The sequence below is a fragment of the Camelus ferus genome, chromosome 9, assembly GCF_009834535.1.
Source record: "Camelus ferus isolate YT-003-E chromosome 9, BCGSAC_Cfer_1.0, whole genome shotgun sequence".
In the NCBI taxonomy this organism is placed as follows: domain Eukaryota; kingdom Metazoa; phylum Chordata; class Mammalia; order Artiodactyla; family Camelidae; genus Camelus; species Camelus ferus.
Window position 1 is genome coordinate 51,574,895 of NC_045704.1, and position 19,577 is coordinate 51,594,471.

Consider the following 19,577-nt stretch of genomic DNA (forward strand, 5'->3'; position numbering starts at 1 on the left):
GATGTTTTGACTACCTGGTCTTTGTGGCAAAACTCCTATATATACTGGCTCCTCCCCTGCCTCTTTGGAGCAGTCTCTTAGAGTGATCTGAGAGGCTGCCTCCTGGATTCGAGTCCTCCAAAAGTCTGGCAAATAAAACACAACTCTCAAATTTTAGGTTATGCATTCTCTTTCAGTCGACAAACCAGAGGCCAGCAGCAAACGGATGGCATCCTTCTCAAAGAATTTGTCCACCTGTCTTTCTGCCCACTTGGCAGTATTTATTATCCCAGATACACCAGCAGAGGCTGCACCCCAGAGTGTAGTCCCCGAGAGCAGATCAGCATGGTGTCTGCTAAGGGAGAAACGCTGGGTTGGACAAGGCACCAAGCTAGGTGAGTAGCAGTGTCTGGATTCAGGGAGGGATTTGGGGAGGAGTTTCCATCTCCTCTCGCCCACCTGTGGAAGCAACAGTTTCACCAGGGTTGAGTTGTGAGTTCCTGGTGGGCAGACCCAAGGCCAAGGTGAGGACACGGGGGACGAATTCCCTGTGGAGCAGTCTGTGTTTCCTACACAGACACGGAGCTTCCCACACACACCGGAACATCTTAAGTCAATTTCACAAGTAATTCACAAGCTAATTGAGACCAGACTGCTCCTCATTGTGCTGCACAGTCACGCCATTCCATGCATCCAAGGCCGAGCCTTCATTTAGATTACAAATTTCCCAGCACAGTTGTTACTGGTAATTAAACCTCCTTGATTGTTCCATTACACAAAGATTACATGACAGCAAAGGAATCAACATAACCAATCTTTATCTCATTTCTAAAGGTGGACGGGAACGAGACCCAACAAGGACATAAAATATGTGAAAGATGTGCACCCATCAGTTTTTGTCAATTTTTGGCAAGCTGGGCTTATGGAAACTCAGAGATTTGCAGCATCTTAATACACAAGCATATATCTGTTTTATTGTTACACAATGAAAATTAAACATAAATGAGAAAACACCATGAATTACTTTGAAAAATCACATTTGCCACAGTGGGAAGTAAATTCCCAGCAATTTAGATTTTTGTAATCCAGGGCAGTTCCAGAAGCATTTTTTTCCCCCAATAATCTCTACCTAACTTTTAGTTCCCAGTCCACACCTGCTGCTAGAAAATCAAAAAGCTGTCTCAGGTCACTGACTTCTTGGCTCAAGTACCTATCCAGACTTCCTGAGCCTGGCTGACTTAGGCTCTTTTATTTATTTTTTTTTTTTGGATTCAAGTTCCATTTCTTCCCCTTTCAAAGCGTAGACATATCACAATCACCCAAGGGTCTGCTTGCAAATACAGGTGCATTTACATTACAAATGAGGCTGCAGCCCAAGAACCTACGAGTTTAATTAGGAGATTCTTATGCAGACTAAAGTTACTCACACTGCCATATTTGACATCAGAGCCCTCAACAGCAGGGACCAATTGTCACGTGTCTCCAGCATACAACTGGACACCTAGCCCAAGAATGGGTACTCAACCTTGAAAATATGCTGAACCAAATTCACAAGCTCTTTCCTTTTTAATGTGTCTTTTACCAAAAAACAAGGACCACATTAGGTAGGGATCTGTTCATCCCAGCCAAGTTTATACAAATAAACAATCCACTCAACTTCCCTGGAGCCTCTCCTCAGATGGACCTGCCTTAGTTGCCAACTTCCAAGCCCAGAAAGGAAGATTATTCCAGTGCTAACAGGAATGGTGCCTCCCGGCTCTAGTGGCCACCATCTGCCTCCCCTCTGGGGCTGCTACCTCACCCAGCGTTAGAAGGAGTTGGTCTTATCTTCTCAACGTCAATTGTTTCCCTTTGGAGCCCTTAAACTACCGTCTTCAACATTACAACAGAACCACCAAGAAGCGTACTCAGAAATGCATGTTCCTGGGTGAATTTCCACCCTGAGATAAGTACCTGTGGGGTGGGATTTGGGGCACTTAGAAGTCCACGCAGCATCCTCACCCCAGATGGCTGTGATGCTGAGGACCCCTCACCCATTCATAAAGGAATTTCTATTTAAACATCCTCAAAGAACATTGTCAACTTCCTCTCCTAAGAATGGGGGGGGGGGGGGGCTTTGCCTCCTTAACTCTGATTTGCCAGCAGGAGGGTGGGGAGTTGATGGAGGTCAGAGGGGGAAGTGTCTGCTTCTCAAATGCCCAAACCAGCAATTGTAACCGTCTGATGGATATGTGAGAACTAATCTGAAAGCTCTCCCCCTGAGAATCCCCTGCAAGAGTTTAGAGACCTTCTGCGGATTGAGTAAGGAGTGGAGGAAACTAACACTTCCTGAGCTTTATCTTAGGAAAATAATGCTAAGTGCGAAGTGTTCCTTATTATCTTATCTTCTCTCCACAGCCTACCTAGCCCCCACTGCCTTCTCCCAAGCAGAATTAATTGCTTCCCTGCTGCTCCTCACTCCTCGGATCACTTTAGCCCCAGATTGAAGCACGTATCTGGCATTAAAGCTAATTGTCTGTTGTAGGTCTTTTCCCCAGACATCTTTTGCTCCAAAGGCTGGTTGGCATTTTCTTTATCTTTGCATCACCCAGTCCTGGCCGTAAGGTGCTACTCAAATAAAGTTTCCAAGTGGGTGGACTGCAGATAAGGTCTACCCTGGTCCCTGGATGTGCTTCTTCAAGAGAACTGCAGATTGAGGTATTGCCTCTGCAGGCTGGCCTGAACCCTTTTATAGCTTTGCTTCTCTTCAATACATTTTCCAGAATTATGTCACTACCAATAAGTGTGTGCAAAAGCTAGACACAAGTCATTTCCCCGAAAAGGCATTGCCCATTAACCTTGAATCCTGTATTGTTTTGCACATTATGCTGCATTTTACTTTGTGATGTTCCCTGTGCTAAGGCTTCCAGCATTACAAAAGCCATAAAAGCTCAGTAGTATTTCTGATCCAAAGCAGATGCTGTGCATAGAGCCTTAATATACAGCAAAGCATCTCTCAGGATGCTCCTTTTAACACTAAAGTGATTCAAACCTCTGATACACTCTGACTTTCTGACATTAGGAATACGGATGGGGATTTTTCAAAAGGTTTGAAGCACCTTCTTTTGGTTCCCTAAGCCCAGACTTTAGGAATTGCCTCCAGTCTCTCCTCACTTTCAATCCATCTCCCACCCTGATTCCACAGAGATCTTCCTGATAACCCAGACCTGTTCTTCCTCTCCCTTTAAAAAGGTCAACTGCTATCTCACTGTGGCTTCCAAAGCCTCTTCATCTGTCCCCAGGGCTCTACTCTGCAAAATGCCCTCTATGTTCCAGCCAATCTGCACTGCCTGACCCTCCGAATAAGACTCTTCACTCAAGTGTGGCTCCTGCTGTTCCCCCTGCCAAGAATGCCATTTCCCTTACTTTGGCCCCTTTAGACCCCACCTATCCTCAAAATCTCCCCGAGTGCCAGCTACCTGCTGTGTGACTGTGGGCAAGGCACTTGCCCACTGAGCCTCACTTTGCTCCTCTTCAAAAGGAGGAGTCAATTAAAGGATATCTGAAAGAAGAGAAGACTTTTAAAAGATGATAATTTTCAGCCCCCAACTCAATCCTCTGAACCACTCTCCCTTCCCTGCTGATAGACACCTGAAAGCACATTCTTAGAGCTGAGAGTCATGTTCATAGAGGTCAAGGGGCTGCACCTTAGACATGCCCAGCAAATAGTTCCTATGCAAGAGGTACTAGACGAGGGGTTAATTTAGCTCCTTCTCATTCATGATCAGATCCACACAATTCACATGCCAGTTGCTTCTGAGAGACTGTCAAAATAAATGAGCTCAGCGAATGAGCTCAGAGGTCAGAACGATCTAACCTTGAACCCTAGCTGTGTGGCCCGAAGCAAGACATTTTTTATTTCCTAATCTGTAAATGAGGACATTAATACCTCCATGGAAATAACCCTACTTCACGGGGATGTTCATAGGATTAAGTACATTAATGTGAGTGAAAGGCTATCATCACTATTACTAGGATGTCATTAAGCTTTTGGTTTGGGCTCTTCCAGCCTTGGCAGACTGGCCAGGTGAACACCTGAACTCAAGGGTTTTAGAGGTCTTGGGAAACCTTGGCCCAACTACTCAATGACCCAGGGCCACACTGTGATTTTCACGGGTGCTAGGTAATTTTGGTTTATGGACCACTTCCTCCATAAAATAATAAAATTAGTATAAATAATTTTATTATTTTATTTATATAAATTATTTATAACATAAATAAAACTACTTTATGGCTGCATTGGTATTTTAATTTACATGAATTATTTATAAATTTATATAAATAATAAAACTTATTAAACATTTATAAATAATAAAATTATCTTATGACTGCATTGCTATAAAGATGAATATAACCCAGGCTGGATTCATTATTATATACTGCTGATTATTATATTTATTTTATTCTTTCAAAACAAATTAAAATTTAAAATGTTTCATAGGGTCCTGGAATTACTGAGGGCCCAGGCATTGCACGTCCTGTGCAGGATGAAGTCAGCCTGGCCTTCAGTCTCTGAAGTCTGACCTCTTGTGTGTCAGCCCGAACCAGGCTCCCTCTCACTCAGTCTTCTCCAGCTACTTCTGGGGTCTTTGCACAGACTTGTCCTTCTTCCTGGAACTCTCTCCCTGCCCTTCTCTCTCTCAGAGCATCAGAATCCCCTTACAGCACAGATCGCTGGACCCTACCCCCGGTTTCTGATCCAGTAGCTCAGGCGTGGTACCCAAGAATCGGCATTTTTAACAGCACCCAGGTGGTGCAGTTGCGGCTGGTCCGAGGACCACACTTGGGAGAACAGCGGCTTTCGAGGTCAGCTCCGTTCCCATTCTCTCTTGTTAAGCCTTCTCTGATCTGATTCGGTCACGTTTCGCCCTCATATGCTCTTCAGGGACTAAGGGCTTCTGCTATATCTAGGTAATTTCTTGATTCATGTCTCTTTCTCCCATTTGACTGTAACCCCTGCGTTGTCTTTTCGCGCCCTGTGGGCTCTGCATTCCACACAAAGTTGGCGCTTGATAAAATGTGTTGACTGCTTTTCATAAAAGTTAAACCAATCTGACCTCCTAGCAACATTGAGTGCCCGTGTCAGAATCCTCTCAACTCAGCAGCACTGCGTTTTCACCTTTTCGTCCCTTTTTTAACCATCAACTTGCGAATGCCTCATTTGCCTTTTGCAGTTGAGGAAGTGAGCTGCTTTGCGGCACCTGGAAGGCGTGGCCTTAAGCCTCGCCAGCCCCGCCCTCATATCTCGCCCCGCCACAGGTCCTGCCTTGCCTTTGTCCTTAGGCCCCGCCTCTCCCCGCGCAGCCGGCCCAGAGCTGCTCTGCGCATGCCCGTCCGGCCAAGCCCCTGGGAGGGGTCGGTGGCCGGAAACAAACTTTGCTGTGGAAGATGTCGCCACCCTGTCCTCCCCAGGAGCCAGTCAGGTAAAGCCTCCCCGACCCTGGCACCCCAAGCCCGGCCTGGCCCGGCCTTGATCACGGCGAGGCTGACCAGATCACGGGCCGTGGGTGCCCAGGGCATTGGCTGGGACCGTTTTCGCGGAGCCCGCCTGCCCACCCTCCGAGCCAGCGCTTGGGACACTCACCTCCTCGGCCGCTCGCAGGGTCCTAAGGCCTTCGCACCTTCTCCCGCAAAGACAGAGACGAGTTTGGCCTGATGGGTGCATACCTCTTCCCCAAAGGCAAAGCGTTTCTACTGCGGAGCCGGCTTCCCTCCCTGTCCTCAGTCCGACCTCAGAGACCGTGAGCTCGCACCAGGCAGCCCTGGATTACTTCCAGTCGTGGACTTGGGTCTCTCAGTTACGTAACCTCTCTGAGCCTGGCCGTGTTCTCACCTGGCCGGGCTGTTGTGAGGAGTCAGTGAGAAAAAATATGGAGGGATGAACCCATGCCTATGGGGTGGCTGCTACTGCTGGTGTTTTTATGGTGATTACTCCAAGGACCAGCCCCTGATATGGACAGACACGTTTTGCAGACTTTTGCTTCTGCTGGTCCCTGTAGTCAGTTCTCGGTGCCTCTTAAAAGCCACACTGTTAAATAGTCCCTCGCACTCTGTGTAGGGCCAGTTTCTTTTTCCTGATGCGGGCCTGTGCGCATGGGATTTTCTCTGGAGTCCCCTCCAGTGCCAGCATTCTGTGAGTCTTAGGCCAGTCGTTTTTGAAAACCACTGCTGTTACCCAACCACATAATTGAGCAACCTGCCTTGTAGAAAGAGGCAAAAAGTCACAAACGTCTTTGGCAGACAACTGCGTATCTAATAACCGAGACATTTATGATAACATGTAATGGTAATTCGCTGGGCACTGTCTGAGTGTCAGCCACAGAATATGAACCATGTCATGTAAGCCTCACAAGTATCTTCAACATGTCACAGATGAGGAAAGGGGGCTTACAGAGGTCATCCCTACCACTTGGAAACCAGTTCTGGCTAACTTAAACACCTGACCTTGCCCATGATGCAGAAGTACCTTAACCATAGAAAAGTTAAAATCAAATTCTTAAGTTTCTAGAGCTTCCTTCTAGGGTGATAATAAAGTACCCCAAACTGATGGCTTAGCAACAGAGATGAGTTCTCCCACAGTTCAAAGTCTAGACGTTCAAAATTAAGGAGTCAGCAGGGCCATCCTTCCTATGAAGTCTTGAGGGGAGGAGCCCTCCTTGCCTCTTGCAGCTTTGGTGGCTTCTAGTGTTCTTGGCAGAACCTGTATCTGTGTCTCTCTCTGTCTTCTCCTTTTCTTATAAGGACACTAGTCACTGGATTTAGGGCCCACCCTAAATCCAGAATGATTTCATCTCAAATCCCTCACTAATTGCATCTGCAATGATCCTATTTCCAAATAAAGTCACATTCTCAGGTGTTAGGTGGACATGAATTTGGGGGGGGGGGGTCAACACTATTTAACCCACCTCACAAACCAACAATAAAATACACCTGTCAGAGGGACCTAAACAAACCCCCAGTTATGGATTCAGGGCACCATTTATGGTTGTAAGTCTAAATACTTGCATTTTACTAAGTCAAAGGTGGACCCAGCAGTCTGGGTTAGAACAAGCCCTCTGGGTGATTCTATTTGCTGCTTAAGTTTGGGAACCACTGTGATAAGGGATTTGAAGACAAGGGTTTGGTAATGTGACATAGGGCCAGGCTAAGAGAAAGTCTTTAACCTTACGATGGTCTAACTTTACAGTGACTTGTTTAGCAAACTTGTCTTCCTGAATATTATCATTGATTTCAACATTTAACTATTGCACTGTTGAAAGAATATTTTCCCATCATTTAAAATTAATTAAGGTTTTAAAGAAACTCAGGTACTGAACTGTGTTCTTAGCAGTTTTTGGCCTCATTTTAGCTTGCCACCAGTCACGTGATTTGGGTATTATTATTCCCACCATATTATTAGAAAGCACACCAAGACTCAAAAATAGTAAATGCCAGGACATACAAAAAGCAGAAACATCTTTGGGATTAGGAGCTTTTTATCCTAACTCTGGTGACTCAACTGTTTTTTTTCCATTTTAGAGACAATTTGCTAACTGACACTAAGGCCCGCTTAAAAAAGCATGATGTGGGGACCAAGTATTCTCAGTTGTCATCTAAAAAATGTTCCATCCTTTTACCATTGTTGGCTAAAGAAGGAAAACTCTACCTCTTGTTCACCCTCCGATCAGAGAAGGTAGGTGACAGAAAGGCTCCTGCCATTAATGCATTAGGACATCAGAAAACCCCATGAAATGTCACTGGCGCATATTCTGAGGTTACAGATTCTCACATGGGACTTTGTAAATTGTGATGTTCGAGGGGGACAAGAAACCACAGGATAACATGGCTTTTTTGGAGAAATTTTGGAAAGTAAAGTAAGTCATTTGGCTAGCAAGTAATTTAAAATACTTTTCGGCCAAGGTTTCTTAACCTTGGTGCCGCTGGCATTTGGGCTGGAGAATTCTTGGTTGTGGGAGTTGCTCTGTGCATTATAGGATATTTAACATCATCCCTGGCCTCGACCCACTAGTTGCCAGTAGCGCACACATGTGCACACACACACACACTTTCGTGATAACCACAGATGTCTCTAGACATTGTTTACTGTCTTGGCAGAGATGGGGCAGGTAAAATTGCCCCTACAGCAAGCCACTGTTTTAGACTAACCCCATCCCAGGTATCATGTGAAAATTCTAAACCACTGAAGTTAACAGCCTGGGCCCTAAGCTGGCTGCCCATGTTTGAATGCAGAGTCTCTCCTTGCAGCTGTGTGACTTCATCCTAGTTACTTACCCTCTCTGTGCTGCATCTCTTCACTTGCAAAATGAGGACAAGATATTAGTACCTGCATCATAAGGCTGCTGTGGAGATGTCACAGAGGAACAAATGTAAAGCACCTGAAACAGCCCTGGCACTGGCAAGGATTCAGTAAGTCTTAGCAGACATGGCCTGAGGTTTTAAGATATATTGTTGCACTTTAAAGACATGTTGGGCTGGAATGGAGTTCCCCTGGGTACCGTCACTCTCCTTGCTATTGGGGGTACTTCTGAGGAAAAGTTGGGCAAGCAGTAATTTAAACGTTATCCTAGTACAAAAGAGAACATGGTCCGCAATAACTTGGCTTTACAAGCAGAATAACAAGAAGTATCCCTTGGGCAGGGTTAAGGGAGGGAAAACTGAGGAATCAATCAGAATTTTGTGGATCTGGGATTAGACACGTGTGGATTCTTTGTGGTCCGGGACTGGCAACAAAACATAAAAACATTAGGTGATGAAAGTCCAGGTTCCAGGGGAGATACTTCACTGGGAACCCGGGGGCCAGGGTCTCTTCCCAGCTCTGTCAAAAAGCACAAAAGAAGCATTTAAATACATATTTTTAAATGATCAGATGAATATAATGTAGAAAACCTAGATAGCACCAAAATGGGTCTCTGTTCCACTCAGAGTAGCTTTGCCTGTTGATTACTATGTGAGAATCATCTTACACCATAAATTCTGAGGTGCGAAGGTCACATTTTGTTTAAAAAAAATTAAATCTAATTAAATCTGACTCGAGGCCCTATTTGGCTGTGGGGGCAAGAAATTCTCCCAGGCATTGCTGGAGCCCTGTCCCTCCCGAGAGTCACACAGCAGGACTTGTAGATTTCCTCCCAGTCAGTGGGGGGGGGGGGGGGGGCGCTTGTCATCCATCCCTCCCACTCGAGTGTGGCCTCTCCTGTGAGCTCTGGACCCTGGCACAGAGTTCATCTCTCAGAGTCTCAGTTTTCTCCTTCCTTGAATGGAACTGAAAACAGTGCCTTGTGTGAGGGTTGGTATTAGGGTAAAGGATGTCTGTGAAGTGTCTGGCACTGCCGCTTGCACGCAGTCAGTGCTCCAGGATACTGGCTATCAAGTGTATTTTTCAATTCTCCTTGTCTGGCCCCACCTCACCCAGGGGCACTCAGCTCAGAGCCCTGGAGCCCTGGTGCCCAGCAGAGAGACAGCAAGCACCCCCCTCCCAAGCCCCACACACTGCGGCACAGACCTTCAGACCCTGCAGACCTCCCTTCACCTAGTGGCTTTCCGGAATCAGCTGTTCTGCTTTCTTTCTTCCCCTCTCCCCCGACCTCTGCTCCCAGCTCTCAAAGGCTTGAAATCAGCAAGAGGAAATTCAAGAACAAAACATAGATCGGAGTCTTAGGAAACGCGACAACCTTATTTGCTTCTGCATAGAATTCCATAAGGTTTTATGTAATAACCGTTTTATGCTATTTACAAAAAAATAAAAATAAAGGAGGTTGAAAAGTTCTATACTTAGGCCCTTCTGGTGCTCACAGTTTGTGAATAATCATTTTTAATGAATGTGTCTGTTTTCTCCAAAACAGCACATCATTTTCTTAAGAGCAGAGATTCTCATTCATCCAAAATGATCTTTCGTCCCTGTTAATTGGAATAGGAGATCTTTTTGAAAAGCTTTCAAAATACATTTGAAATCATCAGTAAGCCAGGTCTATGCATTTGTGAAGCCTGGTGATTCTCTGTAGTGCCTTCTGTCACTAAGGCCTGGCTGCTAAACGTCCTGACACGGTCGAGTACTTTTTCAAAGGTGATGTAACAGGAGGTTTGTTTCTTATGCATTTGGGTGATGAGTGGTCAAGACAGTAGCCGCACATCCATCAACCTACTCTTGTAACTCGAGTTGACATAAAGATGTGTGAGGTTTCTATATATTGTAGCAACTCTGCAGTGTTACTAATTTATTAGCAGAGATGAACTTCAGAAGGTTTTCCTTCTTCTCCTATAAAACTTCCCCAAATGGGACTTTAAACTATAAAACACTACAAAATTTACAACAGCATCTCATTTATTCTTATACAGATATATTGCCCCGGTGCTAAAAATGCTACCTTGACCTCTTGATTTAGCTTCTAAATATTAAGAACTGACCTTACAAGTCCTCACTGATAAATATCTAATGTGGGCCGGGCACTGAGCCGTGCACTTTGGCCATCAGTTCATGTGACCAGATCCATGTCCCTGAGAGGTGCACACTGGTATTACCCCATGACCCCTTGTACACAACTGAGAAGAGGCAGACCCGGGTCTCCTGCTGAGCCTGAGGTCTCCTTGACAACTCAGCAGAGAGAGGATGGCGTGGCGAGCATTGGTTGGGGTTGGGGGTCAGGGTAAAAGAAATGGATCTCACTTGCTAAGTTTGGTCCCACAGAGGAGAGAAGAGTGGAAGGCTGGTGCTCCTCCAGTCCTGCACAAGACAGGAGAGGAGTCATTATAAGACAGAGATAAGAAAGGGAAAAATATCAGGGATGCTACAAACGGAGACACATTCAGGGCGCAGAATCAAGGATACTGACAGAAAGGGCAATGCAGGGACAAGAGAGGCTCCTGTTCTTCACAGACAAGTGCAAAGATAACGGAGCTGCCGGCATAGGTCAATGCCAAGGGCTCCACTGAGCATATGTGCGGTGTTTTAGTCAGTGCTTAATAAACGTATGATGTGCTGATTACAAGCACAGGGTCTAGAATTAAATACTGGCGGAAATTACAGCTTTACTTCTTCCCCTTGTGTTAACCAGCTTATTGAACCTCTCTGAGCTTTGGTTCCTTTATCGAAAAGTGGAAATGTTAACAGTACATTAGCGGCTTATATATCCATCCGTGGTCAGATGGATAACAAATGGTGATGGATACACACAGCAGAATACTACTCAGTCATAAAAATGATTACATGCTGATACATAATACGACACAGAAGAACCCCGAAAACATCATGCTACATGAAGGAAGCCAGACACAAAGGGTCACTTATTGTATGACTCCATTTCTATGAAATATCCAGGATATGTAAATCCATAGACACAGGGAGTTAGGGCAGAGAGGAGAAAGGAATGGGGATCACCGGCTTAATGGGTGCAGCATCTCTGCTGGGGGTGAGGAAAATGTTCTGGAACGAAATAGTGGTAGTACAACATTGTGAATGTGTTCAGTGCCACTGATTGGTTCACTCTAAAATGGTTCATTTCATGTTATGTGAATTTTACCTCAATGAGAAAGAGACTTTAAAAAGTAGTCCTTTACAGAACTGTTGTGAGGACCCAGTGAAAAGAAATTCATGTAAGCACTCTATAAAGGTTATCTAGTGATAACATCACCTTTTCATTAGCTTTTAGCTTTTAATTCCCCTGCTGAGATAAATCTGTGTGTATGGTATCTTTGGGAGAAAAATCCTAAGTGAGGGTAGTTCTCAAAGTTCATTTATATTTATATATATTTTGTTTGTTTTTGGGGGGGGTAGTTAGGTTTATTTATTTATTATTATTTTGTAATTTAACAGAGGTACTGAGGATTGAATCTAGGACCTTGTGCATGCTAAGCGTGCACTCTATCACTGAGCTATACCCTCCCCCTCAAAATTCATTTCTTTAAAGGATCCAAGTCCAAAAAACACCCTCTTCTTTTCGGTCTTGTTCCCCACGCATTACCACGAGTGTGGGCCTGGTCTCTGGCCAAAAACAGAAATGCAGTAAATATGTGTTGAATGAATGGATGGTCCCAGAATTGGAATCACACGTTAAAGCTCTGTTCTTTCTGCATCCAGCTGAGAAGGTCACCTGGAGAAGTCTGCTTTCCTGGAGGCAAGCGCGAATCTACGGACATAGATGACGTGGCCACAGCCCTCCGGGAGGCCCAAGAGGAAGTGGGACTGTGTCCTCATCAGGTGGAGGTCGTCTGCTGCCTGGCGCCACTGCTGTTTGATGTAAGGCTTGGAAACTGGGTTTCTTAGACTCTCTTGAGCTCGCAGTGGATACACTGGCTTCAGGATTCCATGTTTGGCCAAATATGTCCCCCAAGAGTGCTGTCCACAGAGTGAAGAGACTGACTCACGTGTGGACCTTGCCCCTTGTGAGCTAGGAGGCCTGGGGCAAGCCTCCCTTCCCATCCCTTCCCCACCCAGATATGCAAGGACTGAACTCCATCAGTGGTTGCCTTTCTTTCTTGCTTGCTGGCTTTCCTTTCTTTCTTTTTGTTATCTTTGTTTCTTTTGTTAATTTTTTGTAGTGGTTTTCAAACTGGGTGCTGTGGAACCCCGTAGATGCCTTAATTCTTTCATGAACACTCTGTTCACATTTATTTTGTTCCAGTATGCGTTTCTTTTGAGAATTCTATTGAAAAAATAACACGTACTTAGGCATGCCACATACCAAATTTTAGCTCCTTAGAGGCCACCAGTATATCACTTTTGCCCTAAAGATACTCATTTTCACACACACTGTGGGACCAAGCTTCTCCACGTCACCATGATTGAGTTGTATCCTGAGATCACTAGGGAAGCTGTTTAAAAAGAAAGACTACCTGTAACTGCATTTCTGTGTGAAGCAGGACTTCCCTGATGGCACATCAAGCAAACAAACATCACCACAAAGTGAATTCTGGGGCTGCTCTAGCCAGATCTTACTTCGCAGGAGCTGACTACAACTACACTGTTGTACTAACTGACTTTAGGAGGAGTAAATATTGTAAATTTGAAGTTGGATAACAGAAGTATTTTATTGGTGTAACATTTTTCATGCAAACTTCTAATTTTAGGATAGTTACAGATTTACAGAAAAGTTGCAGACATACTGCAGAAAGTTCTCACGGACCCGCACTTGGGTTCCCCCGTTGTTAGGTCCATTGGTGATAACTAAGAAACGAATGTTAGTGCATTACTGTTATCTAAACGTCACATTTTACTTGTCTTTTACTAGTTTTTCTGTGAACCTCCTCCTTTCTGTCCTGGATCTGATCCAGGACACCCCATTGTGTTTGGTTGTCAAGTCTCCTTATGCTCTGATTCGTGACATTTTTTAGACTTCCATTATTCTCATGACCTTGATATTCTGAGGTGTGCTGGTCAGGGATTTTGTAGGATGCTCCTCAGTTTGGATTTATCTGATATTTTCTCCTGGTTAAGCTAGGGTTATGGGTTTGGGGGGAGGCTACCACAGAGGTGAAGTTGACTCATCATGTATCAGAGGTAGGTATACATTTTTCTTATATAGTAAATAATGTTAGACTTTCGGGTAAATTTTTACTTCAAAGGAAGAATTCCACTGATGCCTGAAAATTAGGAAATCAGTGGATTAGATCATCCTTTGTGAAGATCAATGATGCTGACATAGGTCTTAATTGGGCCCATTTTAAAAATAGAAAAGTCACCACTCAAAGGAGATTTAGTTTGGAAGAAGCTACTAGCCACTCAATCAGTACATCCTCAGTGAGAAAGAAACCAGGCAGAGAGGAAAGTAACATGGGATTAGGACCAGATGTGTCAATTACTTCCTCTTCAACTGTGTTTCCTAATTGGAGCCCTTTTCAGTTTGATGTCTGCAAATCCCCCGGCACATTTTAGGGATTTATTTAGAACTCTCTTGACAAAACGCATCATGGTTAAAAGTTCTGAGAGTGAGAGGAACTCCATTTCCAAGGTCCCCAGGAGCGACTGAGTCCTGCCCACGACGGGGATAAGATACAGCAGGCTGAGCGTTCACTGAGGGCCAAGCATAGTGATGGGTGCTGCTGGGATGAAGCCCCCGCCTCAGGCAACTCATGACCCAGATTTCTCACCCCGAGGATATCAAAAGTCTATGCTCCCATCCTCTACTCCTGGTCCACAGGTTGACTTTCATCATTAATTAGGTTAATAGTCTGAGCCATCACTGTTCTTAAGCATGATTCAGCTGTCCCTCCTCAGAACTTTCCCCAGGCCTGTGTATCTTCCTGTAGTATCCCAGCCTCACAGTGGATCCTTGGCTTTTCCCCTGGGAGTCCTCCCAGGAAGTCTAGATTCTTCTCACTTTAGGTCATGCAGCTCTTAGCTCCTACAGTAAACCCCAGGCTCCCCCATCACGATTCCCAGCAGAATCTTTCACCTAACAGCACCCTAGATTCATTTGTGAGCAGTAGTGATTGTAAATAGAAATGCTCCCCCAACCTATGTACATATATGTTATGGAAAATAGTTCATGTATAATTATTTATATAGATATGTATATAATTTCCCGTAAGTGGGAATATGCCACAATGACCATTATGTGACTTTTCTGTTGATGTGATGGTACGTACCTGTGTCTACTGATAAGGAGAGGTGTCCATCACAGTCTTTTTAAGGGCTGCATGGTACCCTCTTATATGGCTATAGTCATCATTGATCCACCACCAACTGAGGAGGGACAACTTTAGAGTTTGGGGCTGCTGGAAATCATGCTCTAGTCTTGTATCTTTCCTCACTGGTAGGAATTTATCATACAGATATACTCAGGCAAATGCGATTGCTAGGTCAAAGGGACCACAGTTTTATGATATTACCAAATCACCATTCCAAAATAAGGTATCAGTTTCCGTTTGCGAAAAGATAGCATTTTCCGAGCACGTTTTTCCTCGTTCCCTACCCACCTTCTGTAACTGACTGCTTTGGCCTGTCGTCTCAGCTTACATAGAAGGGGCACAATTTTAGCATCAGAAACAGCATCTCTTCACTTCTCGATTTGTGGATTTTGTTTTCTGCTTTCAGATCGATACAGTAGTAACGCCGGTTGTAGGATTTATAGACCACAACTTCCAGGCCAAGCCTAATCCTGATGAAGTTAAGAATGTGTTCCTGGTGCCTCTGGAATATTTCCTGCATCCCCGCGTCTACCATCAGAATCACCTGACACGTTTTGGCCGGGATGTGATTATTCATTGCTTTCAGTACACAAACCCTGAAGATGGTGTGACTTATCATATCCGGGGATTAACTGCAAGATGTGCCTTGTTTGTGGCCTTAATTATTTTGGGGAAAAAACCCGCCTTTGAGGTTGAATTTGATCTCAACAATCTGACCTCATCCTCTGAAAAGTCCTTCCTGCAGCTTCATAAATGTACAACAAGTAAGTTATGATTTATGAGACCAACATCCAAACAACTCTTTAAAAAGTGTTTGTGTGTGCTTAGCCACAGAACAGCAATCATGCCGGCTGGTGGAATTTGACAGGTGCAGAGTATTTTTCCAGCAATAGGAAGGTAAAAACCTTGTCTTTTTCCTAGTTGCCCTGTATTATCTGAAAAAGCAAAAGTCTTTCCAAAGTGGAAAGATGTATTGATCGTGTTGCAGAATGTTACGCAAAATTTGTTAACAATATTTTTCTCATACATGTAAGGAAAAGGAACAGACACAAAGCAGGCACTTAATAAATATTTGTTGACTCTGTGACCTTGTGGCATTTATCTTATCTGTAAGAGGTAATATCTCTTCTGGTCTGTTACCTGTGACAAAATCTTCTGACCAGCCATCAAAGTCTCTCCTCCTTTTCTTTGATGGCAGGAAAGTTGAAACTGAGCCTGGAACCTCCCCAGGTAGAAACAGCATCACCGAAGTTCCCTTACAGTTACGTGTAGCCCTGAAACTTAATTTAGGCCAATGGGGTGTGAGTGAAAGCCATCCCTGCAGGTCATCTCCAGTGTAAGAGAGAAACCAGCTTCCCTGGATTCTCTTTCCCTTTCCATGATTTATCTGCAACCCAGCCTAGACTATACAGATGAAGACAATTCCTGCAGGAATGGCAGGACCAAAAGATGATGAGAGCTGGGATCTCCAAGTGACCCTCTGGAGGAAAGCAACCCACGATCCTAGGAATTTCACCTGGGGCTGTTCCATGAAAGCAGAACAAAATTCTGTCATTGCTTCCTCTGTAATTTTTTATTTTTCATTTTTTGCAAGAGGACAGAATCTATTTTACTTAACAGTTTGTCAGTTTGACTTATAACTTTTAAATATTTGGGTAGCTAAAAGGGGAAAGGGGAGAGGGACAAATTAGGAGTTTGGGACTAGCAGATTCAAACTACAGTATACAACATAGATAAAAAACAAGGTTGTCTGGAGTTGAAAAAGAATATATATGTATATGTATAACTGAATCACTTTGCTGTACACCAGAAATTAATGCAACATTGTAAATCAACTATACTATTATATATAAAACAGATAACAAGATCCACTGCACAGCACAGTAAACAATACTCAATACCCTGCAACAGCCCGTAATGAAAAAGAACATGAAAAGGAATACATGTATAACTGAATCACTATTGCTGTACGCCAGAAATTGATACAACACTGCAAACCGACTACACTTCAATAAAAACAAACAAAATACTCATGATGGATACTGAAAATATATGGGTAGATAACAAGTGGGCTTCCATTTGTATTCCTGCTCTGTACCCTGCAAACATTAGGAGAGAGTTGATTGGAATTAAGACTGCACTGAGAAGAGGATTCTCCCCGTACGGGTGAACCAGGCAATACTTGAGCTGACTGCTGCACAGTAAGGAGGGATTATTTAGGGAAGATGGATGGATGGAGGCTGAGAGGGGAAGGCAGAGCTGCCACTGTAATTTGGGGTTGCTTTTTTAGAGCAGAGCTGTAACCTCAACCATATATCAGAACACTTGAAAATAGATAGATATTCACCCAAATGTGAGAGGTCGCCAGCAGTTAGAATTTAGGATGGTCTGACATTTATCATATAGGTCCTGGGACATGTGCAAGATGACGTTGGGTGTTGGTGGAGTTTGACAGTCATCATCCAGGGTAGCTGAAAGGAAGGAATATGAGAGGCCCATATGCCTACAATCAGGAGAGAGAATGTTACCTGTCTCAGTACGACAGCAGAAAAACACTGATTTCAAGCACGATCCTCAAATCAAAAGTCAAAGAGACAAACGTTCTGAATCGCACGCCTTGAAATCTACCACTTTTACAAGGGCATCTCCATATACCATGCTTTAGAGTTAGCAGGGATATCTTTTTTAAATCTTTGTAAATAAAGTTGTATTGGCACACAGCCACACCCACTTGTCTACATATTGTCTATGGCTAGCAGGGATTTCTTTGTTTAATTATGGCATTAGCCATCCTGCCCCAGGTCAGGGAGGGTCATGAAGAAAGTCACCTAACCTCAATTGTGTGATGAGTATTATTAGATTCTTAAGAAGCCAGACCATTTTTAATAAGACTGTATTTCATATAGCTGAAAATATGATGCCCACACTAAACCCATCAGCCAGCCACACAACTGTCCATTTCTGCGGAGTTTGTATTTCCTGAGAGTTGGCAGAGGAAAATATTCGATCTGCTGCTTTATACCCATAGATGTTGAAATGGCGCAAATCTGGCACCGACCACGAAAGCAGGTGTTGGGTGAGCTTCCCCACTAACATTCTGTAACTAGCCCTGTGTGAACAGGCCTGAACTGTTTCTGAACAATTATAGAGGCGTTTGCAAATGTGTATTTACAATCTGACAGCGGTGTAACTGCCAGGTAGATTGTTGACCTCTCTAGCAGTGTGGAAAGCTACCTTCCCAAACTTTATTTCTGCGAACTCCCCAGAACTGCCTAGTTTCTAAGAAGTGGTGGCCCAGCTGAAGTCTGCAATCTAAGTGACACCCATGGCCGCCCAATTTAAGAGGCTGAATAGCTAGTGATGGATGTATTGCCTCTACCCTGTTTTTTTGGTGGTGTATTTTAGGTGCATCTGTGTTCGGGGTTCTAGTTAAATATCTTCCGGTTAAAAGGGACAGAAGTCTAGCACATCTGGGTCGAATGAAAGAAGTTATTGGCAGAATACTGATCTCACAGAATCTGCAAAACCACTGAAAAAAACAGCCTTAAGAAACATAGCAATGGGGACCGACCCCAGCCAGCTACCTCAAAAGCAAGAGGATGTGAGCCTTCACTTTTGCAACCTGTTATTAGTATGACAATAACCGTCTTATTGAGTTGATTGATACTGACATAGAAAAGCAACAGAAACAAAGTTCTTCCATCCATAATTCCATAAAGGAAGCTCCATTTGGCCTCACCTGAGTCACCCAGCAGGTTTCCAAAAACCTGCAGACATTTTCAAGGGCAAGGATCAGAGTTGGGGCCACCAATACATGTGTCTCCCTATAACCCCTGGGTGGGAGCCTTTCTGAAGAAAGTGAGCTGGATAAACATCCCCAAATATCGACTGCCTCCAGGCCCTAGAAGTCTGTAAATTCTGTGGATTCTGCCTTCTAGGCAACTCGACTCTGTCCCCTTCTTTGCATCTGCGGCCTTGGTAAGCAGGTGGTTAAGAGCCCTGAGTCTGGAGTCAGGATACCTAGAGGTGAATCCTAGCTCCAGCATCAGCCCATTCAGTGACCTTCAGCAAGTAACTCATTCTCTCTAGGCCTCAGTTACCTCTTCTGTAATGTGGGAGAGATGAACTTTATTTTAGGGCTGTTGATGGAATTAAAGAGCTAGAACACATACCTCTTAAAGCACACCCAAATGCTCAGGACAGTGCCTGGGAAACAGTAAGGGCTAATTACCTGCTAGCTAGTAATCATGGCATTATTATAATGGTCACATCATATTGTAACAATAATAATAAGCATTGTTATTTCTCTAGTTCTGAATATCACTATTTTCCCATACCAGAAGTTCCTGAATTATCTTGGTTCACAGTGAGTACCCTTGGCCTCTCAGGAATTTTTTCACAGTACGTCTAGGCCAAAAGAGACACCTAATAATTTTGTTTGTTACGTTGTTACATGCAAACAATGTAGTAAGTATTCATGTCCTACTAACTCGGTAGCCGTTTGAAAATATACAATATACAAGAAAAATACTATTTTCATTTCAATCTTTAAAAAAACCCACAATTGCTTCCTGATGGGATGTGTGCACCCGTTGGGCACCCAAGTAAATGGAAGATTCAAATAGAGTCATAGGATAGGAATAAATACACAAACACGGAGCAGAGGGACAAGATTTGGGACTCAGGGAAGCCACCTTGGAGGACGTGCTAGCTGGGCTGAGCCTTGATGGATAAGGAGATGCTACCAGGTGAATAATATCCAGGTGGGGGTGGGGGGGCTGATGTTCATTAAGCTCCTATTATATACCTGGCCCTTCACTTTGATTATTTTATTTAACCCTTCACCAAACCCCTGCAGTAGGTACTATTATTATTCCCATGTTTAGATGAAAAAATTTGAGAGTCAGAGAAATTAAACATTCACCCAGGGTCACACA

General features: G+C 44.0%; 1 protein-coding gene across 1 annotated transcript; it reads left to right on the top strand.

The window, feature by feature from the left end:
* Nucleotides 1-5,285: 5,285 nt before the first annotated feature.
* NUDT7 (nudix hydrolase 7) lies at nt 5,286-16,667 on the top strand. The gene is made up of 4 exons (XM_006178224.3): nt 5,286-5,441; nt 7,537-7,690; nt 12,092-12,250; nt 15,047-16,667. The coding sequence occupies exons 1-4, from the start codon at nt 5,407-5,409 to the stop codon at nt 15,413-15,415; spliced, it is 717 nt and encodes a 238-aa protein (XP_006178286.1). The 5' UTR covers nt 5,286-5,406; the 3' UTR covers nt 15,416-16,667.
* The last annotated feature ends 2,910 nt before the right edge of the window (nt 16,668-19,577 follow it).